This window comes from Sceloporus undulatus, chromosome 6 (assembly GCF_019175285.1).
Source record: "Sceloporus undulatus isolate JIND9_A2432 ecotype Alabama chromosome 6, SceUnd_v1.1, whole genome shotgun sequence".
Classification (NCBI taxonomy): Eukaryota; Metazoa; Chordata; class Lepidosauria; order Squamata; family Phrynosomatidae; genus Sceloporus; species Sceloporus undulatus.
Genome location: NC_056527.1, coordinates 70359275 through 70385590, shown reverse-complemented (window position 1 = coordinate 70385590; position 26316 = coordinate 70359275). Strand labels below are relative to the sequence as shown.

At 38.7% G+C, this 26316-nt stretch overlaps 1 protein-coding gene across 1 annotated transcript in view; it reads right to left on the bottom strand.

Annotated features, from left to right (window-relative positions):
• Positions 1-26316, bottom strand: part of LOC121933610 (adenylate cyclase type 1-like) — a 278499-nt gene that overhangs the window by 135783 nt on the left and 116400 nt on the right. The window contains exons 8-9 of the mRNA XM_042473590.1: positions 23176-23334; positions 22014-22155 (exon numbers count right to left, since the gene is read on the bottom strand). Coding sequence (XP_042329524.1) covers positions 22014-22155; positions 23176-23334 — 301 coding nt within the window. The remainder of the gene's footprint in view (positions 1-22013; positions 22156-23175; positions 23335-26316) is intronic.

The window sequence follows — 26316 nt, the reverse complement described above, 5'->3', positions numbered from 1 at the left end:
TAGAAATAATCCTTTTTGAGGCCTTACGTTTGATCAAATTTGCTAATAATTTAGAATTTTTATTAAACATCATAATAATGGGCCTGGGTGTAAATTATGGAGGTGTGAATTTTATGAAGATTTAATTCTTCCAGTTCAGGTTTTAATTTATTTAGCTGTAAGAGAGTAATAGGATCATGAATAGCTTGATGTGAATGTGTTAAATCTGTAATTTTCAATAAAAGTTTTGATCACTTAGGGGCTCGACAGACTGCCCCAAAAGGGTGGGTTGGAGCCGTTCATTTTTGTTCCGAGGGACGCTGCAGCAGAAAAACTGTGCAGAGTCACCGAACACCAAAAAGAACCCAGAAAACCTGGGTTCTTTTAGGTGTGTGCCATTGGCACACTGTCACGCATCAGTGACACAAATGGCACCATGACGTGTGGATGCTGCGTTGAACTTGTGTCATCATGGCGGCCCCTGTGGGGACGGGAGGCCGCCATGATGGTGGAGTCTGTAAGGACTAGGGTTTGGGAGCGTGCAGTTGATGTGCGCTTCTGAACCCTAGAATTGGCACCGGCACACCGCTTCCCGCCCCTCTGTCTCAGGTCTTAGAAAACCTTTCTCTTTTTAAACACCTCTTACTGTCAGGAAGTGCTTCCTAATGTTAAGGTGGAATCTCTTTTCAATAATCAATACATCTCAATACAAAGTGTTGCTTATCACCTTTAAAGCCCTACATGGCTTGGACCCGAGTTACTTGAGGGAACGCCTCTCCCTGCACAATCGGCCCTGCACTCTCAGAACATCAGGGAAGAATTTACTTGATTATCCAAAAACAAGATTAATAACAACTTCCTACATGACAATTACATTCGCGGCCCCCAAATTGTGGAACAACTTACAGGAAGAGATCTGTCTCATTACTACCTTGAAAGCCTTCAAGAGGGCAATTAAGATGGATCTATTCCGGTGGCCTACCCACCTGGCCTACTATGACCAACCCTGAAAGAACCTCACCCGACTAGAACATGATGGAAAACAGATGACAAGCTAACTTTTTAGTAATTGTACTAATACTGTGATTTTATTTGGATATTATAATGTGTATGTTTTTATCTTATGCTGTGATCCCGCCTTGATCCTAAGGGAGAGGCGGGAAATATAAATATTTTTATTATTTATTTATTATTTTTATCAACATCCTTTTTGAATAGTGCTGCCCAGAACAGGACACAGTATTCCAGGTGAGGCCTGACTAAGGCAGAACAGAATGACACTATCACTTCCCTTGATCTAGACACTATACTTCTATTGATGCAGCCTAAAATCGCATTGGCCTTTTTAGCTACTGCATCAAACTGTTGACTCATGTCCAACTTGTGGTCTACTCCTAGATCCCTTTCACACGTAGTCTCATTAAGCCAGGTGTCCCCCATCTATGCATTTCATTTTTTCTACCTAAGTGCAGTACCTTACATTTCTCTGTCTTGAAATTCATTTTGTTAGTTTTGGCCCAGCTTTCTAATGTATTAAGGTCACCTTTAAAGCCCTACATGGCTCGGACCCAAGTTACTTGCGGGAGCCCTTCTCCCTACACAATCTGCCCCACACTCTCAGAACATCTGGGAAGTTCATACTAGGATATGTCTATTGTGACGGCTTTTAGCTTTTAACAATAAATTTCTATTCTATTCTATACTAGAATATTATAATACCAGGTTAATGACAACTTCCCATAAGGCATTCACTGCTGCGGCCCCAAGATTATGGAATGACCTGCCGGAAGAGATCCGTCTCATTACTACCTTAGAGGTCTTTAAGAAGGCACTCAAAACAGATCTCTTCTGGAGGGCTTATCCACTGAATTCCATATAAAAAGATTATGATGACTGCTCTTCCTTGTCTCTGATTGTTGGCTAATGGACAAATTGTAATTTTTAGAGAACTAATAGGATTTCTTGGTAAATTCAGTGTTAGTATTTTATTGTTGTATTGATTCTAAATTGTACTAAGTGTCTTTTAAGGTTGTAATCCTGCCTCAATCCGTGGGAGAGGCGGGAGGTATAAATAAACTATTATTATTATTATTATTATTATTATTATTATTATTATTGTTATTATCCTGAATTTTGATCCTGTCCTCAGTTGTATTAGCTATTCCTCATAATTTAGTGCCATCTAAAATATGTCTAACACTCGATTAGCATCTTCACCTATAATAATCTCACCTACTGCTATTTCTGAGAGGTTTTGAAGAAAATTATTTATAAATTCAGGCTGTTTAATATTAGTTAAACAAAACGTACCAAATGTAATTGGGTTAGAGAAAAGTTTCCCTGAAGGTTTAGAAACCTGCCTTCAATATCTTGCCTAGAATTCTTCAATGTAAAGAAAGATGCTTTATTCAAGATTATGGCTAACCCATGTGATTTGCTATTACCTCCTATATTATACTGATCTCTAAACTGGGGAGCATTCAAAACAAGCTTGGTAACTCTACTGTGAGTGTCCTGTAAAAATAGAATACTAGATTTAAGACTATTCAATTGCTGTAGAATTGTATGTGTCTTAATTACATACCCAAGATCATTCACATTTAAGGGAGACAACTCTTAATCCATACATGTTTATAGAAGACAGTTGACATTGTGATGAAATAGAAGATAATGGTATATTTTTACAAAGTGGTTCCTGGCCATCTGTTCATCAGTTATCAAGGTCAATCAGATCAGCAATACAATCAGTATGTGTCTGAATACATCCATTTATAACTGATTTTTCAAATGATTTTATTTTAAGCTGTTCTTCTGGATTCCATGGATCCCCATATTTACTGGTTCAGTTAATGTTGCGATTGATTTTCTGTTAGAAATTAGATTTATCTCCACTTCTACTTCTTCCCTCCTGTTAACTTTCTTTAATGGAGAAATGCTGGGTTGATGGTTACTTTTTTGCGGATCTAAACTTGTAAATATCAGATCAGTTGAATTTGATATAACTTGGTCTAATCTGTCTTGTTTTCTTCTCTGTATGTTCTGTACAGAGTTGTTTAGCATTTGTTGGGGTTCCTCTAATGATTGTCTATTAACAAATTCCTCCAATTGAGATATCTTTCTTTGTGTGTTTTAGTTTCACTTTTATTCTCTGTAGTCTTAAGCCCAATATTATTTAATAAGTTGGTAATTGGTGGAAAGCTTTCCTTTTCTAGCAATAGAGTCTTAATAGATAAGTTTTTCAATAAATTGGAAAGGTGCCAAGAGCATTCAAATAGAGACTTTTCCTCATCATAAGATGCAGGATGAACGGGTTAATAAAACTGAGTAGTAATCTTGAGATCTTTTCCCCCTCTTAGTCATAATATTGTAGATAAGAAACATGTAGTAGCACTGTTTCTTTTGGTTTTCAAATAATATACAAAGGAAAACCAAGAAAAAATTCCTGCAGACGCTAGAGCATCTTTATTGCAACCAATTAGCTGTGAGTTGATATAACTTCCACCATTCAGTTGTTTGTAAGGTCAAACACCATGGTGTCTGACATGGTAATTCTAAAATAATGCAACAGAAGGAATGATATCTTACAAGTCTTGAAGCTCTAACGATCCAACAAGGCTGTAGCAGTTTGCTTTTCCAAGGTTAAGATATGCCCTGGGTCAGACTTAGAGGAACAGTCAGAGGACTCAGACTCTGAAGACATCAAAGAGGCTGAGATAGTGGCAGATCTAGGGCTACTTGGATCACCAGTCCCAGAGTAGATTCAGGGAAAGGGCCCGCCACTCTGCCTGCTGAAAGCTCTTTATTAACCTTGTCAATGGGGCCTGTTGCGGGCGGACTTGAGGTTGCGGGCATCAGAGGCCAGCCTGGGTCCTGTTGCTGGGATCCTAAAACCCTGGGTAAAACCTTGAGCAAGGGTGGTAGCAGCCTGCCTGTTGGGGTATCGTTCTAGCAGAGGGAGAAGGGCCTGAGGGCGGATAGGAGTGGTGGCGAGGCCGAAACAGGATGAGGCAGGCTGAGCCGACTCACTGGGGACCCCCACCTTTCCAGAGTCGGAGCTGGGGGATCCCTTCTTTCCAAAAGCTGCCTGGGTGGGGCGTCCCGAACGAAAGGGCTGCTGGGATCCGGAAAGGTGAGAGCAAGCAATTTTGGCATGAGGGCCGAGGCATAGCTCACAGCAATGGTCAAACTTGCACTGGGGGCGGACACATTTTCCCAAATTGAATTCCCAGCACAACAGCCTCTTGGAGTCCCTTTTCCCCTGCCACTTGGCCGAAGACCTGGCCTTGGCATGAGGACCCACCTCGAGTAGCTAGATGTCACTCTCAATGAGGTCCCACTTATTGAACCCACTCTGAGAAGCCTGCTGGTGGAAAGCTGTGTCATAGGCAATGGCAGCAGCATCTCCGCCAATGGATCGGGCCCTGAGAACGTTTAACATGTGACTGGTGAGGTGCCAGTCCCTTCTGGGATAGGCCATGGAGACCACAGCCATGAACATCCCATAGCCCTCCACCCAGTTGAGGAAGGTGCGCTCCATCGGGGGAAGCTTGGGGCCCTTCTTGTCCTTCTTTTTGTAATGTTTTGCATGGAATATGGATCCATGAAGCAGTCAGTTGAGGAGTGACAGGTGACAGGTGAACCACACAATGGTGTCTATCCATGTGAAGCCCTATTTCTGGTCTCTCCTGGTGGGAAAGCTAGACATCAGTTCCTTGACATCAGTCTGGATCCAGTCCCATGACAATGCCAACCTTATGTGAAGCTGTACTCAATAAAAATTGTGACCTTTTCTTCTTCCATTCATTGCTTTTTACATGTTTTATGGGTTTCATCAGAGACTAGTTCCCTTTGAATCTGCAAGCGTGCAACTTACCAGAGGGTGAATTTATGATCTGAGGAGGCACAGGTGAAGCAATGGCTACATGGCAATCATGGCACCAGGAGAGCTTCTCTTCCCAGAGGCCTGTACACCTTTTCTCTGGGAAATGGCAAGAACTGCCAGTAAATAGATTCAAAGCTATTGGTTGGTAGGCAGGAAGTGATCAATCAGATCAGGTGGTGGGATATGGAAACCTATGTTCCAGCCTTTGCGCCTCAGTCTGTTCCTCAATGTCATCCCACCCACTCTTTCTGTGATTTTGGCAATTTGCCTTCAAATGTTTTGTTTGCACAACTTTAGGGCAGTTTGCTTGTGATCTGGATCCAAGGAGTAGGCAGTTGAGGAATTGGCAAGCTCAAAACAACATTGCAATGGTGTTCTTGCAAGACTTTGAGGGCTGGACAGCAGGAGTCACTTCAAGTTTTAGAGGGCAATTATTTTGCCACACTCCTGTGTAAGAGGGGAACAATGCAGCGTATTTACCCATGTAAGAGCCCCATTCCTGTAATACCTGATCTTGCTTGTCCAAGCATTGGTTTATCAACCATCAGGTAGGTTGTCTGATACCTGGACCTGTTCCCATGACAATACCAATCTTACCTGCAGCTCTAGCCCATAAAAGTTGTGGCTTTATTTTCTCCATTTGTGTGTCTTGGGATGTCTTATGGTTTTCAGTAAGTGAGTGGTCTCCCTCAATGGGACTGCAATTGCAGTTTCAGTACACCTGCTGTCATGAGGTTCTGAATAAACATTAATCAATGCTGGCCTTTATCCTCAAAAGTCAACACTCACTATCATGTCTCTGGTTTGTTTAGAGTTTATTCAACCTTGCCCAGGTATGAGCTTTAAAAATGCCCTTGACATTTCACTACAAACAGATTTTTCTGCACAGAAAATTCACACAGAAAGGCACACAACAAACAAACAAATAAAAATGGCTTCCTGTGCAAAATAATACTTCACAACATTTGGGGGTGTTTGAATAACAGGAGAAAATTGAACAAAATTCTCTCTGGTCTTTTAATCTTCCTGATGGGGCTTCCCAATGAAATAATAATAATAAATTTTATTTATATCTCCTGCTTTTCCCTTCGGATCGAAGCGGGATTACAGCAGTAAAAACATCATAAAATACACAGATAATACAAAATACATCAATCAGAAATAAAAAGGGAAGAGTTGTTACAGTATTGCTCACAGTCATAAAAATCGAGTCATTGTATTCAAATGTTCAAAATCACATTAGAGGAGATCTGTTGGATAGGCCCGCCAGAAGACATCTGTCTTCAATGCCCTCTTGAAGGCTTTCAAAGAAGGTGTAAGATGGATCTCTTCTGGTAGGTTGTTCCAAAGTCATCACAGAAAACGTTTTACAAGAGGTGGTTTTCAACCTGGTTTTGGGGTGTTCTAATATTTTTGTGCCATATGTCCTGAGAGTGTGGGGCGGATTATGTAGGGAGAGGTGCTCCCTTAAATAACTCGGGCGCAGGCCATATAGGGTTTTATAGGTAATAACCGACACTTTGTATTGCGCCCGGAAGCTAATCGGCAGCCAAAGTAGAGATTTCAACACCAGTGTAATATGCTCTGATCTTGGTGTCCTGGTGATCAGTCTGGCTGCAGCACTCTGAATCAGTTGGAGCTTCCGAATTTGGTACAAACGTAGCCCCACGTAGAGCGCATTACAGAAATCTAAATGAGAAGTTACCAGTGCATGTACTACTGTTTCAAGATCCCCCTGAGCCAGGTACAGACGCAGTTGGTGTATCAGCCGAAGTTGGCACCATGCACTCCTGGCTATTGCCTCCACCTGAGATGTCAACTGTACAGACGAGTCCAGGAGTACTCCCAAACTGTGAACTTCATTCTTCAGGGGAAGTGTGACCCCATCAAGGAAGGTTGGGAAATCTCCTTCCCCGGACCAGGGACACCTATCACAAGCACCTCCGTTTTCTCTGGATTCAGCTTGAGTTTCTTTCCCCTCATCCAGCCCATTACTGCAGGCATTCAGAGGAGAGATGCCATCCTTAGTCAGTGCAGCAGTCAGAGACATAGAGAAGTGAATTTGGGTGTCATCAGCATATTGATAACACTGTGCCCCATGTCTCCGGATGATCTCTCCCAGCTGCTTCATGTAAATGTTAAAAAGCATGGGGGACAGTTCTCTTTTATGAGAACAACTGTCCCCCAGCATCTCCATCTGGAATCTGTTTGAGAGGTAGGAACGGAACCACTGGAGTGCAGTGCCCCCAATACCATGGTCAATGGTATTGAATGCTGCTGAGATATCCAAAAGCACCAACAGGGTCACACTTCCCCTGTCAATGCCCAAATGGAGATAATCAACTAGGGCAACCATGACAGTCTCAACTCCGTATCCCGCCCTAAAGCCAGTTTGAAATGGGTCCAGATAATCGGCTTCATCCAAGACAGCCTGGAGTTGGAAGGCGACTGCCCTCTTGATCACCTTGTCCAAAAATGGTAATAAAGAGACTGGCCTATACTTATTCCTTATCAGGGGGTCTGCATGTTTAAATGTTGATGGAAATTTCCCCTCTCTAAGGGATGCATTTATTATCATCTGAAGCAATGATGTTACAGCATCCCCTCCAATTGTCAAGAAACCAGTCTTTTTTTAACCAGTAAATACATAATTATAAATGTTTTTACATTTCTAGTTTCTCAGTATCTAATGGCTTTTACTGTTCATATTCTAACAGTAGTCTGACACATTAGTTTGGGGTGGAAGGCATGCATTATTACTTCATGTTAGGTAAAATAATGTAAAACTGCTTTTAGGACTTGAGGTGCCTAATCTCATGGCTTTTATATTATACATGCTGGCTAGGCTCCATCTTAATATTAGCATCCACCAAAATAACTGCTGGTAAAAGAAATATCAGAATGAGGACTAAGTGCCTACTTCATCCAAGCCTTTCTTGAAATTGCTTATAGACCAACCAAGATTAATAATGATGTGCTCCCTCTCTGGAGTCTGGATGCTAACAGGCATCAAATAAAAGATTTAAACGTTGTGAATATTTTAGAATCTGTCCTCATTTGGAAGTGTAAATGGTATAGGAAAAGCTCTTGCTTTCATATATTACAGTACATGCTGTCAGATTAGATTATGAGAAAGTGGGGTGTATTATTTAAATTCAAAACGAGAACATTTTACCTGTGAAATGAAACATATTGCTAATACTCTGTTGCTGCTAATATTGATTTTCATTCTTCTTAGTGTCTTGCTGAAGCCAATTCACACTAATGTCAAAAAGAATAAGGCACAGAGAATAAAGAAATGTGGCCACATTTCAGCATTCAGTGTCTCAGGGGGAAGTAATGCAATATTAATCTAGCAAATAATGTGAATGTGAAAACGACGGCTCTTGCATCTTGTAAAAGAGAAATGAAGAATGATTTAGGCTTCTCCTGTTGTCCCATTTCCTATGTTCCTTGTGTTTTTCCAACTTTCTTTCCCCTTACATTAAGTTTCCCAGAGTGAGTGTGGTAGGGTTGAACGATGATAAAAATGATATTACCTAGAAAAGTTGCAGAGGAATGATAAAAGCATGCAAGTACACAATGGCCATGGAAATCCTCATTACACTGGTATGTGCTAGCAAGTAACATAATGACTGATCTGCAGGCCCAGTGGAAGAGCCAACCAATGTACAAGAAAAAACCATGAAACATTTTTTCCTTGCCAGCTTTGCAGCTTCATAGTAAAGATCTAATGCTGTTAGGCAACTAGTACAGTAACATCCGTCACTTCAACAAAGCAGACACTGACACAATAATGGAGAGGTTTATATTAACTTTTATGCTGTGAGAGTGCAAGCTATGTGTATATTCTCCACCACAGCCTGGATTCAGAGAATGCATATGATAAATATATCAATAAAGTATCTGGGAGTTAGGTGAACTGTCCTCATGTAAAGAACTTTTTCCACATAAATTAAAAATTAGCATGTCAGGGTGAAGACTGGCCTACAGTTCTCTCCCTGATATAAAGATTTCACATGTGTACAGAAAGATCAGTCCATTTTGGCAACTGTCATTTTAAATGCATGCATTCATATAAAAGCTTTCATAGAATCATAGTGTTGGAAGAGATCACAAGGGCCATCCCTACCATGAAGGAAATCTAAATCAAAGCATCCCCAACAGATGGCCATCCAGCCTCTGTTTAAAGACCTCTAAGGAAGAAGACTCCACTACACTCCAATGGAACCCTGTCAAAAGCCTTACTAAAATCAACATATACTTTTATGAGTTTTTTTTAGCCTTCACTGCCGGAGTACTACTTCCTCAGAAAATTACAAATCCCGAGAGTCTGTAGGATGGAGCCATGACAGTTCGAGTGTTGTCAAACGGCACTGGAGGCCATGTCTGTATGGGCTTGAATACTCTAGGAGCAGCCTGGAATACTCTGGCCCAAAGTCCCACTGTTACCTGGGCACTCCAGTGTGAACCTGGGCAGCTGCTTACATGCACATCCAGCTGTGCTGCTCACTATCAGTAGCATTAGTCACTCCCTCTGAGGCTGAAAACAAGGTGGTCAGTATTGATCACATTGCTGGGCACCATGTTCTGACCTCAAAGAGTGACCTGTGCAAGCAGTGGCAGTAGTGGGCAGCACAGCAGTATACATTTTTCTGGAGGGTTCTGTATTTTCTGGGAAGATCTGAAGCAAAAGGGGAGTTTTTTTAAAGTTTGTTTAAGGGTGGATACAGCGCTGAAGTGGTTATCAGGAGAGTTCATTGGGCCATGTGTCATCCTGACTGATATGTTAGGAGGAGAATATTAATGAATGTGAGAAGAGTTAAGCATCCACTTCCTATCTGCTTATTCTCCTTATTAATTGTGCATTCCCTGCATCAATATTTGCTCCTTAAATATGGCTTTGTGAACACACATTTGCTAAGTTATGTCCTAGTAGTCCACCCCACCCCCGCACATACAATGGTTTCATATAAAAAAGAATTGCAGACAGACCATATTATGTCACCACACAGTATCTGTATCCACTGTGGAAGACTGTCTTCTGTAGCAACTCGCTATGAATCTGAGGCTCTGGGCAAGCAATAAATCTGGTCTCATTGCACAGCAGATAATTTTGTGAATGGCTTAGTGTTAAGGAAGATAAGTTAACTTGTGTATATCCCACCTTTTCCTACCTTCAATGCAGAATTTATATTCACATGTATATCAAATTCTTTCTCTCAGTCTCAAAGGTGCTGAAAATCCCATTACAAACATAGAAACAATCCTTCAAAGATTTATGACATAATTACAAATCCAAAAGCAAGGATAATATTAAAATAAATCTGAAGTGAATCAGAATTTGATTGACATGGATACTGCATTTTTTATACCAAGAACAACTCTAAAACTAACACTATGCATTCCTTACATAAGAATAAATGGAGATGCATAAATGTACTTCCTTTGGGATCTCTTTTCCGAATCTAAAAGGTTCACTCTGCATTGCTTATAGAAACATAAATGGAGATACATTAGTGTACTTCCTTTGGGATCTCTTTCCAGAGTCTTGGAGGAATTTCTCTAAAGCCCATCTGCATGGGTAAAATAAAAAGTTCTCCCACCATCCTCTTGGCAAGGAGTCTGGGTGGTACATGGCCCAAATCCTAGTTCTGGTATGAACAATCTGGATGAACAGCCCATTCAGGGGGATTAGACATCCTCCTTTTCCAGCATGTGGCCTACATTTTATTTATTTATTTATTTATTATTTTAATCAACTTCAAATACAGCGTAATTCATTTGATTTTCCAGGTTTCCATAGTAATGCTGGTAGTACACTGGGAAAGAAAAACAAACTCTGTTTAAGTCCATAAAGAAATTTGAACTAAATCAGTATTTCCCAATCTATAATCTTTTCTCCCTTAATTTTGCTGTCTTTTCTCATTTTTCATCATATTGTTGAGATATTCTATAACTGTCATACATAGTTAACGTATCTAAAATAGCTAAATCGTTTAATTTTAGGATCCATTCATCTTCTGTAGGTATTATGGTAGACTTCCAATATTTCGCAAAACACAATCGGGTGGCAGTGTTCAGAAATTTGTCAGAAATTATATCTGTTATGTTCAATAAAAAAAGTTCAGGTCTTAACGGTATCTTCTTATAAAGTGTGAATGTAATATTCCTAGGTATTGATTTCCATTTTTTTCCCCCTTTACTGCATTGCCACCACTTGTGATATAAGGATCCCACTTTTCCTTTACATTTCCAACAGTTCTTATTCCCATGTTTACCTATTTTGGCCAACCTGGTTGGGTTCATATACCATCTGAAGAAAAGTTTGTAATAATTCTCTTTTAGGTTACTACATTTTGTAAAATGTAAATTTCTCTTCCAAACCTCTCAAGAGGTATTTCCCTCCCTATATTTTATGCCTATTTAATCATGTTCATTTTAACCGTTTCCTCAATTAACTCTAAATCTTACAAAAATTTGTAAATTTTCTTAATTAATTGTCTTCTGTCTCCCTTAATTATTCTGTCAAAGTCCATAGTTTCTCTGAAGATACCAGCCACAGATGCTGGCGAAACGTCAGGAAGAAACTTTTCTGGAACATGGCCACCTAGCCTGGAAAACCTACAAAAAATCCATAGTTTCTCTTTCTATATCTTGTTCTGCCATATCTCTTTTGTAATCTTCTTTTATTTGCCAGTATTTTAGCCAATTTAGCTTTTGGTCTTCATTCAAAATTTCTTCTTTTGCTTTTAGTTTTTCTGTTCCTCCTAAACTTACTAAAATTTCTTCGTATCTCCACCATTTTCCTATTCCTTCTTTTTCTTCTTTAGGAAAAGCTTCTTGCGTAGACGTCCACCTTGGAATTTGCCTGTAAAGATGTTTCTTATATTTATTCTAGTTGGTTAGCAAAGCTTTCCTTATAAAATGTTGTCTAAAGTCTTTGATGTACGCATTTATCAGTTCCATAACAGAGGTAGGCGTGCCAACTTAGGTTTATACTGCTACTTTCCATTTCCAACAATTTGACATTTTCTAATGAGATCCACTCTCTTAGCCATGTCATTATGATATAATTCTAGGTTGGGTAACCCCAAACCTTCTCTTTCCTTTCGATCTTGCATTACTTTGTATCTTATTCTAGTTTTCTTTCCTAGCCATAAAAAGTTGTATAAGTCTTTTATTATTGGTTATAATAGGTAATGTCTGAAACAAAAACATCATTCCGGGCAGAACAATCATTTGTATTGTGGCTATTCTCCCCAAAAGTGACAAGTGTTGTCTCTTCCACCTTAATAAATCCAATTTAATGGCTTTCCACACCATTATATAATTATTCTTATAAAGTTCTGACTTATTGTTTGTCAGGTTTATTCCCAGATATTTGATTTTATTCATCAACTGGAAATTTGTCATCATTTTTAAGATACGAAGTCCAAAAAAGCAGCCCCCCTTTAAAGGATATACAGGAACTTAATCATTCTACAGCCATTTTGAGGCAAGAGGAGGGAAAGAGGGAAAAGAAGAAACAGAAACAAATGCAAAAATGATGGATTGTGAAGAAATGATGAGGAAATTTACAAAAATGATGGAAAATCAAAGGGAGAAGGAAAAACAAGTTTTTTGGGAGGCAATAAAGGGGGAGAGGGAGGCTATGACAAAGCAATTTCAACGACAGATGGAACTTGAAAGGAAAAGTTCAGATGAAAAATTTAGGAATCAACAGGAAAGTATTAAACAAATCCAACAAGATGTCCAAATATTAAAATTGGATAATAAAGAATGTAAAACTACTCACAAAACTCATCAGGGGGAAATACAGCGAAATAAAGAAAAGCTTACTGAGATGGATAAAAGACCTGTATATATACAAGACTATCAAAAAAGAACAAATTTCATTATTAAATATATACCAGAAGCTGGAAAGGGAGATTGGAAAACTGATTTGAAAATGGAAATATTAAAATGGCTACAACAGATTTCCCCAACTCTTAATTGGACTGAAGCTGATTTAGAGAGGATTCATCATATACCATCGAGGGAAAACAGAATAACACCAAGGGATGTGATTGTGAGAGTGACTAATTATAACAAGAAGGAAGAACTGATGAATATGATGAGGAAAAACCCAGAGAAATTAAGATTTGGAGAAGCTAAAGTGGAACTATATAATGATTACTGCCCACAGACGAAAATGTGGAGAACATCGATGAAGCCAGTTGCGTGGGGGCACCAGTGTCTTTAAAATTTCAATGGGCAGGAAGAAGATACAGGATTGACTCTGTGGAGCAAGGATTGCAGTTATTGAAAGAATTGGGGGCAAATAAGAAAGAAGGAAAAAGGCCTGGGGGACCTGGGAAAACTTCTGGAAGAAAAGCAGTTGGAGAGAATGGGATAGCATCTGGAGGAGTTGGAGAAATGGTGGGAGCAACTGGAGAAGAAGAAATTTTGGGATCGGTCAGATGAGCTGGAATTTTGTAGATGGAAGATAAAATTACTACAATCAAATAAAAGGTAAGTTTTATATTCATGAGCACTCAGGGGGTGGACAGTTTTGGGCCTTTGGATGTCTTCCCTACCGCTCCCCACATGGGTAGCTTTGGCAACCGAGGCTAGGGCAAAGTGCCCTAGTGAATGGAAGTAAGGAGGTGAATTGGCTATGGGGAGGAAGGGGGGATGAAAGGGGGGATAGGGGATGGGATTTGGGTATGGGGAACACTAACTGGAGTCATTAGAAATAGAAATACATTGGATTATGTCAAATAAACTGAAAATTTCAACCTTAAACACCGAAGGTCTTGGTTTGGTGGTTAAACAAAGAAAGATTGAAGCATTATTAAAGAAGGTTTGATTTTTTTACAAGATTTGATTTTTTTTTTACTAGAAACACACCAACAGAAGGAGGGACAAAATGAATTGAAATTGAATTGGGCAAGGGATTATGAGAAAACATTTGGAAATTCTAAATCAAGAGAGGTAACAATAATAATTGCAAAAAAAATTAATTATGTAATAAAAAAGGTATTAAAAGATGATGATGAAAGATACATAATAATACAAGGGGAATTAGGGGAAGATACATATGTATTGGCAAATGTATATGCCCCAAATGAAAAACAGGAAGAATTTTATGAAAAAGTATTTAAAAAAGTGGAAAAGTTACAAGAACAATATGTGGTATTGGCAGGTGATTTTAATATGCAAATAGATAGGATAAAAGATGTATGGAGATTAGTAAAAGGAGATGAAGTAAAATATACATATTATTCTGCTGTACATAAGACATATACAAGAATAGATTATATTTTTGTATCAAAAAACTTGATAAATAAAGTTTTAAATTCAGAAATAACAAATATAAACGTAACAGACCATGCCTTGGTGAATGTAGAAATAGTTGTTAAAAAGGATTATGAACAAGTAAAAAGATGGAGGTTAAATACTAAGATATTGAATTATAAGGAAATTGTAGAAAAAAATGGAAAAGAATGGCAAGAAATATGGGATATAAATGATAAAGATGTGACAAAAGAGTTGTTATGAGACACTATGAAAGCAGTCACAAGAAGAATATGTATAAAAGAAACATAGAATCTTAAGAAAAGACAAGAAGAAAGAATGAGGAAATTAGAAAAGGATACAGAAGTATTGGAAAATAGATATATAGTTAATAGAGCTAAACAGATATATGCAGAATTAAGAGCAAAAAGGGAAAAATTGGATAAGATGGAAATAAATGAAGTACAAGAAAATTTGATCTATTTAAGAAGATAATTTTTTGAATATAGAAATAGAAACTCAAAAATGTTGGACAGATCCACACAGAAGAAAATGGAAAGTATGATAAACACGATTAGAGATAAATCTGGTAAAACATGTAGATTGATGAAAGAAAAATTAAAAATTTTTGAAGAATTTTATAAGGAATTATATCAGACAGGAGAGAATAATTTGGATAAAATAGAGAAGTATGTGGAAGAAAATTGGGGGCAAAAATTAGAGGAAGAAGATAAAGAGTTACTGGAGCAACCCATTGAGAAGGTAGAGATAATGGAGGTAATAAAGAAACTGAAAAATGGGAAAGCTCCGGGAATGGATGGATTGGGACCAGAATATTATAAAGTGTTTGAAAAGATGTTAATTCCAAAATTGTTAGAATTATATAATGGAATAATAAATGGGGATAAGATACCAGCATCATGGCACCAATCATTAATAATCTTGATACCAAACATAGAAAAAGATTTAACAGACCCAGGCTCATAAAGGCCCACATCATTAATAAATCAAGATTGCCTAGATTTTATCAGCAATAATAGCAAATAGACTGAATAAATGTATGTACAAATATATAGGAAAGGATTAATGTGGATTTGTGAAAGGAAGACAAGTGTCTAATTTAGTAGGAAGAGTATTGAATAAAATACATGTAACAGGAGAGAGAAAAAATAAGAGCAGTGATTTTAGCATTAGATATATTCAAAGTGTTTGATGGTGTGGAATGGCCAACATTAAAAATAATTATGAAAAGATTTGGAATGGGAGATAGAATAAGAGGATTAATAGATCAATTATATTTTGATTATTCAGTAAAAGTAATGCTAAATGATGGGATAACAAGTGAAATAAGAGTGACAAGAGGTACAAGACAAGGATGTCCATTATCACCAATATTATTTGCAATGGTTATAGAGATGTTAGCGAATGTTATAAGGAATGATAATAGTTTAGAAGGCATAGGACTTTAAAAAACCCATAACATTAGTTTATTTGCCAATGATACACTATTAACTATTAAAGATTTATTGGATAGATTCAGAAAACATTTAAAGATATGTGGTGAATTGACGGTTGCAGACTAATTGGAATAAATCAGAAATGATATTTAATTATACAAAAGAAGGGGAATCTGAATTTATAAAACAAAAAAGCTTAGACATAAGATTAAGAAGTAGTATAAAAAATTTAGGAATAAATATAACTAAAAATTTAAAGGAAATGGAAAGTAAGAATTTGGTAGTATTAAGGAAAGAAGTGGAGAAAAAACTGGTAGAATACAAGAAAATCCAACTATCTTGGTTTAGAAGAATAGCATTAATTAAGATGAAAATATTACCAAAATTAATTTTTTTTATGTAGAATGATACCATTAAAAGTGTCGGAAACTGAATTGAATGAATGGCAACAATTGATGAATATATTTTGTAATGGAGGGAAAAGAACGAGATTAAACAAACAATTTTTGTATAAAGCACAAAGAGAGGGAGGGTTAGCCTTCCAAATATAAGACGCTATTATGAGCTATCAATTGCGCTATGTGATAGTCCGGTCTGTTGGGGGGATTTTAGCTGTTTCGAAAGTTTTAGATTTAGTTTTTAAGATTTTTTTTTTTTTTTTATTTTATTTCGAATGGTTAGGTGATAAAGAGGGATAGATAGGAGAATATGGAATTTTTTAAAGGAGTTTATTGGAAAGAAACTTAAAATTATTGGAACCCAATAAAATTAAATAATCATAATATTAATAATAATAAAATCAATAATTTTTAATAGACCGCTATTCCACACTGATCATAGCGGTGTACAGTAAAATATGCGATACAATACAAAAAAAAATGCTAGGCCTCTCCCCTCAAGATGGTGGTTGGAGGAGGGCTCTTTGTCTTCTTATGAAAAATATATTAGAAATATGGTATAAATATAAAAAAGAGTTAATGAATGAAGATTTAATAATAACACAAATAATAATGGAAAAGAAATTTCCAAAGAACTTGAGAAGATTGTTAGATAAGGAATTAAAGAAAAGGAAAATAGACAGATTAGAAGATTGGATAGAAAAAGAAAAAACTAATGGTTTCATTATATGCAAATAGAACAATGGATTAAAAACTGGAGGAAAAGGAATGTAGAAAAGAAAAAGCACACACAATTTGAACAAATAATTCAGAAAGGAAGAAAAATGGAAGAAAATGAGAACACAAAAGGAATCAGTAGTAACATTTATATTAGGCTTGCTTTTAACATCCTATTCCTTCTTTTTAAGTTGTTCTATTAATTCTTTCTCTTTTTACTTCTTCTGTTTCTTCTTTATGCATTCCTGTTGTATTAATAGACTTAAATATCTCTTTGCTAGCGTTCCAAATTACATGCATCGGTATCTCATTAATATTTTCTTGGGAATATGATCTTATTCCTTGCTTAATTTCTTTGACTACTGTTTTGTCCTCCAGTAAGTAGTTCTTCAATCTCCACGAGAATTCTTTTATCTTTTGTCTCATTATTGATACATTATTGGTCTGACATTATCATCGGAGAGATCTCAGCTTTGATTATATCTTTACATATTGATTTAGATACCACTATCAAATCTGTCCTTGACCTTGATTTCAATCTGTTAGTATAGAAGGTATAATCCTTACTTCTTTCGTGCATAATTCTCCACATATCAATCAAATCTAAATCTCGTATTAACTCGAATGCCGAATTCGGTAATTTTCCTTTATGATTTTTGTATTGTTGCCTTGATCTATCTTCTTTTGTATTAAGTACACCATTCCAGTCGCCTGCCATAATTATTCTTTCATAGTTGTAGTCTTTTATTTTAGCATGTAATTCTTTATATTTTTTTCTTGTAGTGCATATAGATTTATTATTAAGGTTTGTTCTCCCTGTATTGTAGTTTCAGTTGCAACAAAGTGGCCTTCATAATCCTTAAAAATTTCTCTTGCTTCTATATTACTATCTATATACGTTGCCACTCCTCTGTTTTTGCTTGTTTTGCTTGAAGCTGTAAAGATTTTACCTAATTTTTTATTTTCCAAAACTCTTAGATCTTTTCTTTTAATATGAGTTTCCTGTATACATATTATTTGTGCCTTCAGTTTTGTTAAATTATGGAACATTTTATTTCTTTTAATTATAGAGTTTAATCCATTGACATTCCAAGAAATAATCATTTGTATCATCTATTATTATTTATTTGGTCTTTTCTGATTCTAAGTTCTTCTTCTTATGTTTTTTCTTATAGTTTGTTTCCTTCCTTTTTTCTTTTTTTGTGATTCTTCTTGTATGTCATTTTTCCTTCCCTGTTTTTCTTTTTCTTTTTTTTTTTTACTCTTTTAATACTCTTTGTTACTTCTTGTTTGGATTCTGCTTCTGTCTCCTCTGTATTATCCTCTCCTGATTTCCCTTTACTTTCTTCATCTCACCCTCTTGCTTCCTCTAGATTATCTTGTTTTTTGTTGTAGTATGTCCCTGGAATTGATTTTTCGCCTAGTCCCACCCCACCCCTGTTCTTCTTATCCCTGTACTTTCTGTTTTCTAATCTCATTTTCATTTTTAAGCTTCTCTCTACTTTCTCTTATAGAGAGACTTCATCCTCTTTAGTACATTGCCGTACTTTTACATCTTCATTATCCTTAAAAAACTTGGAAGCTTTCTCTTGTGGATCTATTATATATTTTCCCCCTTGAGGCCTTCTATTCTACCTCATTTGTATCTTATTCCTTCTCTTTTTAAATACAGTAGAGTCTTGATTATCCGATGCAAACTAGCGGTTCCTTAGGTCGGATAGCCGAAATGTCGGATAATCTGGAGGGTCATAGGAAAAGCCTAGCAATCACTATGAAAAGCCTTCCAATCAGGAGAAAGGAACACAAGCAGCGCAGCAAAAGGGAGGAGGAGGAGGAGGAAAATGCGGAGGTAGAGGTGGGAGTGGGAAAAGGAAGAGGGAGGAAGAAGAGGCAGCAGTAGAGAGGAGGAGGAGGCATAGCCCAGAGAAGGGGCTTCTCCCCACCCCAGCCACCCAAAGCCTTCCTTTACTCCTCCTCCAACTCTTCTTCGCCCTTCTATCACAAGCCTGGAGGGCAGGCAGCGGAGCCTCAACAGGTCCGGAGCCGAAATGGACCGCGAGGTCATCCAGCCGGGCCCCTGAGCGCCCCCAGTAATGGGGACTCCGGAGTGCCTCTCTCGGAGCTTTCATCCAGATCCCTTGCTTCCAGCAACGTCAGGCCTGGGCGAGTGCCTCCAACTCTGCCCCAGTGGTCACGCACTCGCCCAGGCCTAATGCTGGGGCAGCAGGAACCACAAGGCTTGGGCCTCCCTGGGCTGGAAAGAAAGCCTGGGAGGAAGCTCCGAGGGCAGTGCTGCCAAGTGACCCTTCCTGGGGGTGATCTGAGGCCAGAGCACCTCCAGGAATGAGCACTTGGCAGCGCTGCCCTCAGAGCTCTCTTCCTTCCAGGTCTTCCTTCCAGCCAAGGGAGGCTTAAGCTTGGCACCTGGATGGATGGGAACTCTGAGGGCAGCACTCCGGAGTCCCCATTCCTGGAGGGGGCTCTGGGGCCCACTGACTGAAAAGCTGCCCTCGGAGCTCTCTTCCTACCAGGTCTTCCTTCCAGCCAAGGGAGTCCCAAGCCTTGCACCTGGATGGAAGGGAGCTCCAAGGGCATGGGGACTCAGGAGCATGGCCCTCAGAGCTCCCTTCCATCCAGGTGCCAGGCTTAAGCCTCCCTTGGCTGGAAGGAAGACCTGGAAGGAAGAGAGCTCTGAGGGCAGCACTGCCAAGTGCTCATTCCTGGTGGTGCTCTGGGGCCTGGCTGGGTAACCAGGGAAGCCTCAGCGGGTCTGGAGCTGAAATGGACCGTGAGGTCATCCAGCTGTGCTGCAGAGCCCCCTCCAGGAATGGGGACTCAGAAGCGCTGCTGTCGGAGCTGCCTTCCAGCCAGGTGCCAGGCTTGGGTCTCCCTTGCTAGAAGGAAGGGACCCGGAAGGAAGAGAGCTCTGAGGGCAGCACTGCCAAGTGCTCATTCCTGGAAGGAGCTCTGGGACCCGGCTGGATGATCTCATGGTCCATTTCAGCTCCAGACCTGCTGAGGCTCCCTGCACACCCAGCCAGGCCCCAGAGCACTGCCAGGAATGAGAACTTGGTAGCGTTGCCCTCAGAGCTCTCTTCCTTCCAGGTCTTCCTTCCAGCCAAGGGAGGCTTAAGCCTGGCACCTGGATGGATGGGAGCTCCGAGGGCAGCACTCCGGAGTCCCCATTCCTGGAGGGGGCTCTGGGACCCACTGACTGAAAAGCTGCCCTCAGAGCTCTCTTCCTTCCAGGTCTTCCTTCCAGCCAAGGGAGGCCCAAGCCTGGCACCTGGATGGAAGGGAGCTCCGAGGGCCGAAGAAGAATTGGAGGAGGAGGAAATGAAGGCAAGGTAGGCTTAAAATTGCAAAAAAAATTTTGCTTGGACCCTTTCCGGCTGGGGGCGTGGCAAGGGTTCCAAGCCACGCCCACTGGCCTATCCAACGTCGGATAATCTGGAATGTCTGATTACCAAGAGTCAGATAATCGAGACTCTACTGTACTGGGTCAACATATTGTAACCCTCCCTTTTCTGTAATATTGATGAGGGAATTTCCTTGTATATCTTAATTTCTTGATCATATATATATATATATATATATATATATATATATATATATATTTCCTTGCAACTCGTATCTAAGATTAAGTCTCTTACTCTTTTCTACACAAAATTAATTGTTGGTTGATATCCAGTAGCTGACCCTGTACATTTGGTCCACCTCCAGGTCTAGCTGTTCATTAGTCCAGTCTATGTACTGTGCTAGGGCCGGGGTCAATCTTTCAGTTAAGTCTTCATTATAATTTTCTTGTAGCCCTCTTAGTTTTAAAGCTTTCTCCTTAAAACCTAATTCCACTAACGATTTAAATTTTTTATCTTGTTTGGTGGGTTTTTTCTAACCAGATTGTTCTATATTGCAGCTTCTCTGTGTTTTCACGAATTTTCGATATTCTTTTATTCACCTATTTTATTTCTTCTGAAAACTTTTGAATATCATCTTTAAATTCTTTCTTTAGTTCTTAGCCCTACCCTTCGCTTTGCCATTCACCAAGAAGAAGGCTGGGGCGGACTTTGTATTCTCACATCTTTCCTCACTGCCACCACCGCTGCTAGAAGGCAGATGTTGTTGGGGCCTTGAGTAGGCCCTGGACGCTGGCGCTCCCTCACTCTCCTCCTCATCCACTTGGCCTACATTTCAACCTTCTGTCCAGGAGGAATTCCATAATGACCTCCATTGAATAACACCATGTTTGCTATTCCCCTTCAAGAAATCCATCTACTTTGCAGCCTGAGCTTGCTGCATTTTGCTGTGCCTTGTCCTCCTTTGCTGTCATGGCATACAGCCACCCTGGGCCTATTTAGCATTGCAACCAAGGTATTCCCCCCCTTGTAGACTATTTTAAAAAATACCTTTCGCTCCATATCTTCCCAGAAGATCTGGAGGCCTCTGTAGTAACGATAGGCAGCTGTCTGCATTCACTTTATCACCTAGTACCACTGCAGTGCGTCACTTGCTCTAAGTTCAGAATGAGGCACCCAGGCATGTGACTTGTGCTGTGTGTCTTCTGATCTAGCTGTGTGTCTTCTGATCCTAGCCAGATTGGGACCATGGCAACCTCACATCATGGCCCTGGTCTGGCCTTTCCTTTTTGTACCCTTGTGGTGGCTGTGGTGGCTTGGCTATATGGTTCTTCTTCAAGGCTGCATCGTATAGATGCAGCACTGGAGGACTGTCATGATGCCGCACACCATGTGGAGTGGCACTCAGTATCATGGCACCCTGGGACAGAGTCAAGGTTTGCATCATCTGGACGCGATGCGCCAACTCCACCCCCAGGCCAGTCTTTCAGGCCGGCCTTTACAGGGCGCAAGTTAACATTTAAATACAGTGAAAAAGTATAAACATGCACTTGAATCACTTCCATTGATTTAGTGAGGTGCATGAGAACTTTCCATTAAGGTATATTCAAAATTGCTTGTCTAAGAAAAAAAAATGGTATTTATAAATAAATAACAGCTTCTGTTGTCATATTTGCACCATTTTATTTTTGACAAAAAACTTCTAATATTAAAATGCGCTAATATTCCAACAGTTCACAATGAAAAGTAAACCAACTGTACTGGTTTTTAATACGATATTTCAGCACAAGCATTTCCAGTTCCCATTCAGTTCAGATCATATAATTTGAGGAGAATCTATCAGATCTATCAAATGGAAATATATGCGAGCTGCCTATAATTTCACAATATCTGATCACAACAGCCTAAACCTTATTTATATTATCAGCCAGGATTAAACACCTACCTTCCTTCGGTGAGATGGCACAATGAAATAGGTTTCAATATTATGCTTCTTCAAGAAACTGTTCCTTTCATGGCCAAACCCTGGTTCTACCTCATAGTCACCATTTAGGCACTCTAATGTGGTCTTTGTTATATGAACTTTCCTAGAGAAGGGGTTAAGGATAAAAAATAAATAAATAGGCATTTGAATACCACAGGCTAAAACAGGAATCCCCAATACACTCTTTGCATTACCATCTGCAAGGTTTTTTTTTTAATATGGTTAGATCTCCAGAATATGTTGAAGGGTAGAGACCAGGATTAATTCAAAACCTTTCCCACAACCTGTGAAATCTTCTGCTGTAAATGGGATATTCTCTTACAGGATCTACCTCAAATCCCTGCATCTATTTATCAAAGGCATAGTGTGGATAAACCCTTCAACTACAGGCTATTGTTCCTGAAAATGCTATCCATCAACAACAAAAAGTTTAATCAATTTGTTGTTTTTCAGTGCAAACCAATGGGAAGCTATTTTAAAATCAGTTTTGGTAAGACTCTAATTTCAGAATAAAGAACGGACACAGAATGGCATTACTTTTCCAAAATTTTATTTTATGGGGTTTAATGAAGCATAAAAGCTTAATAGTTTTTTGCACTGCTGCTCAGACTGTTGTCCAACATATTTAATATTTAATCCCATGAAAAACTGAACAAAATGCATTTCAACAAAAATTATGATATTCCTTTCAGAGAACTGGCACAGAAATGTATGATATCCCTTTCAGAGAACTGGCAAAAAGGGCTGAAAGCATCCATTTTCAGAATTTTAAAACTTAAAGAGGAACTTTGCTGTTCCTCTTTCCGTATTTACTGGATTAGTTGGAAATTTGGCACATTTATACATCTCAGCAGGTCAACCATGGATGACAAGTACCAAGTCATCTGTTCAACAAGTGTCATTTTTAAAAGTAAAAGAATTTTGAGGCTTATAATAGTGAAATAGTAACTAAGGAGAACTGCTGTACTAGTTTAATGAACTCTCTGGTGAATTCCCTTGCAAATTTATAAAAACACAAGAGAATGGTTTTTAGATGGAGTGAGATTTAAGGACAAAAATGGCTCAATTATTGTATTTAATGTGGTCCACAAATAAATAAATAACCTGTAGCTGAAAGACTTACCCAGGCAATCCTCCAGCTTCCATTACATTAGCAAGAGTCACATCATTTGACCAGACGTCATACTGCCATTTGCGAAGACCCAGGACACCACAAAGGACCCTTCCTGTGTGCAGCCCAACTCTCATATTCAGATCTACCTCAGTGGCTTCAGCTACTGATCTGTAACACACAAAATCAAAACATTTCTATGGAAACAGGCAATAATATTTTTCTGCTTTTTTTTTAAAAAAAATTATTAAACAAACAAAAAATAACATACAATACTACAAACATACCTGAAACAATATCCCACAACCCCTCCAATGAAAAACATATAAACATAAACATATTAAGTATAATAACTTGGGGGCTCGACAGATGGGGAGAAAGGGGCGGACAGAGGCCGTAGCAACCAAATGGTGCGGCCTCCATGAGGCATAAAAAGAACCCACTTCCAACAGGTTCTTTCAGGGACGTGCCCAGGGCAGCATTGGAGCCCTTGCACTCACCGATGACATACCATTTGGATGCTGCACCGCAAGTACTCAATACCTATATCTCAGTACAAATTATAGTACCTTCATATATCTTAATTTTTCTGCTTTCTTTTGCAGATATTTTAGCAGTGGATCCCGGTAGGACTTTTGCCTTTCCCAAGACTTGCCTCTCAATAAGCACGTAAGCGTATCTATTTCAATATACTGTTTGTTTAGCCACTCTTTGCTATCAGGACATTCCTTCTTCCAGTCTTTTGCAAATAAAATGCGAGCCATAGTTGACATATAAAATAAGAGCTTATCATATTTGTTCTCTAAGGAATCATTCATCATCATGCTCAATAAATAAAACTTAGGATCAAAGTTCATTTTACAACTCAAGATTTCCGCAATTAATTCATGAGTTTTTAACCAATATTTTTTGTTACTCTGTACTCCCACCAAATATGCAGATATGATCCCAGAGATTTCCCAAACTTCCAACACTTATCATTGGATGTTTTATACATCTTGGTAATCTTCGCTGGCATTAAATACCATCTAAATTGCATCTTGTCAGAGTTTCTCTAAAGCCGCAGCTTAAAGAAAGCTTAGCCCTCCTACAGCAGTTCTTTTCCCGTTGTTCTAGGGTTATGGTATGTTTAAGATCTTGAGACCATTTAATCATCAACTTGAAAACAAGCAATACTTGTATCATTTTTTTTTTTTTTGCCAGTAACTGGTTGCCACTCAGGGAGAACAGAAAAGTCTTTATCCATCCTAGTCACTTCCAAAAGGCTTGATTGACTGTAGAAAATATTGAAGAAGTATTTAATCCATGTGGAGGCAGAGACAGAAGCTTCCAGTGTATTTCTTACATTTTTAACGCCTCTCTTTTCCCTTCCATTGTGTTACTACAAGTTCCAGAACCTACCACTGACACTTTATGTAATTAGCTTTCTTAGATTTTGTAGACTTTTATATTTCAGCTTCAATTAGTAAACTTTTCCATGTTCTTTCCAGATGGGTTTTTGCGGAATTTATCTTTTTGGTCAAGTCTCTTTTGGCTGCCCTACATTCTGTATCAAGCTATCCATATTGTGTAGGCTGAATTTTTTTTTTGTCTGAAACTGTTGTTAAACATGATCTAAGTTCTATGACAATTTGTTAGTAGATGTCTAAATGATTGATTGGTTTATCACAAAATACGCGGGTGCACTATACGCGGCTTTCAGAATATGCTGAAAGCTGCATGGGAGCCCGCGGGGTGCAAGGGGAAGCGTGTTCCATTCCAACTTGAATGGAGCTTGAACATGGTGGTATTTGGCTTACGCAGGGGGGTCCGGAACGGATCCCCCGCGTAAGCCAAGGGCGGACTGTAGTTGGTGCATGTTTGCCAAATAGTTGCTATTTAATTTCTCCTGTATAGTGCTACTCAGTCTAATACACCACATCAGCCTCCTCTCCCCTAGCAATTCTCCAGTTAAATTTACAGTTTTAGTTAATGCTGCTCATTCAAGGATTGGTTGTAAGGACACTATTAAAGGGAAACAATTACTTTCAGTACATTTGAGAATTTCAAAAGTATTTACTAAGAGGAACAATGATGATGAGAATAATATGTGATCAAGACACTGCCACCTTGTTTCTTCATATAATAGCCCCTCAATATATCCCAAGGGCTCTCATGCAGAATAAATAATGTGGGGATATAGATTCTTGAAGTTGTAACCCTTGCTGGTTGTATTTATTATCCTTGGAGGTATGTGATGTTAGAAATATATCTTCTAATTCTAGGCCTATGGGATATAAAAGAACCTCTGAAGCAGCTCCAATTTGGGCATTGAAGTCCCCAAATATTAGAATAAATGCATTGGGAAAATTTTGATTTATCTGTTCTAGCAGGAGTATTAAATCATTCCATACTGTGCGGGCCACTAGCTGGCGATTTGTAGGAGGACAGTAGACAGCAAAAGATTTTTCCAGTATGTGAATTAATTTGTATTGTTAAAAGATAGTTATTTTGCAAACCAAAGTCCATCATCTTGATTCACCTGCCAGTTCTATTGAAGTGAAGGACATCAAACCACCCTTTCTTAGATTTCTTTACAGCTGGCATGCTAAATGCTTCATAACCCTGGAGGTGTGGAGGGTTATCTTTGTGTGTCCAGGTCATTTGTAGGCAGACTTTATCATATTTTTGAAATGTTCCAATAAATTCCTTATCTGCCATTTTGTTTTCCTGGCCTGCCAGGTTACAGGAAATTATATTGAACCCTCTTTGCTTTATATCTAGTAAGCTGGAGCTTCTAGCAAATGATTTGCAGGGCTCAATATTTGTTCTTTGATTAATATCCTTGTATCTACAGTATTCTCTGCCATTAGGTCTTTGGTGCTCTGTTAAGATTTTGGAGAAGGACCTTGATACAGTGAAGCTATCTTGCTGTTTTGATCTAGCCAGATGTGCTCTATTTTGTATTTGAGATTCTGTGTGTTTGTTCTTATTTTCTTGTCTGTAGGATCCTAAGTGGATGTTATTTGGATATGTAATGAAAAGAAGGATCTAATTGCTCTTATTCTTCCATCTCCTTCCACTCCCGTTTTTTTTTTTCTAAATTGTCATTTTCTTTCTCTCTTTAATAGAGAAGATGGAGAATTAGAATACCTTCATAAGGTTTATTTTAGG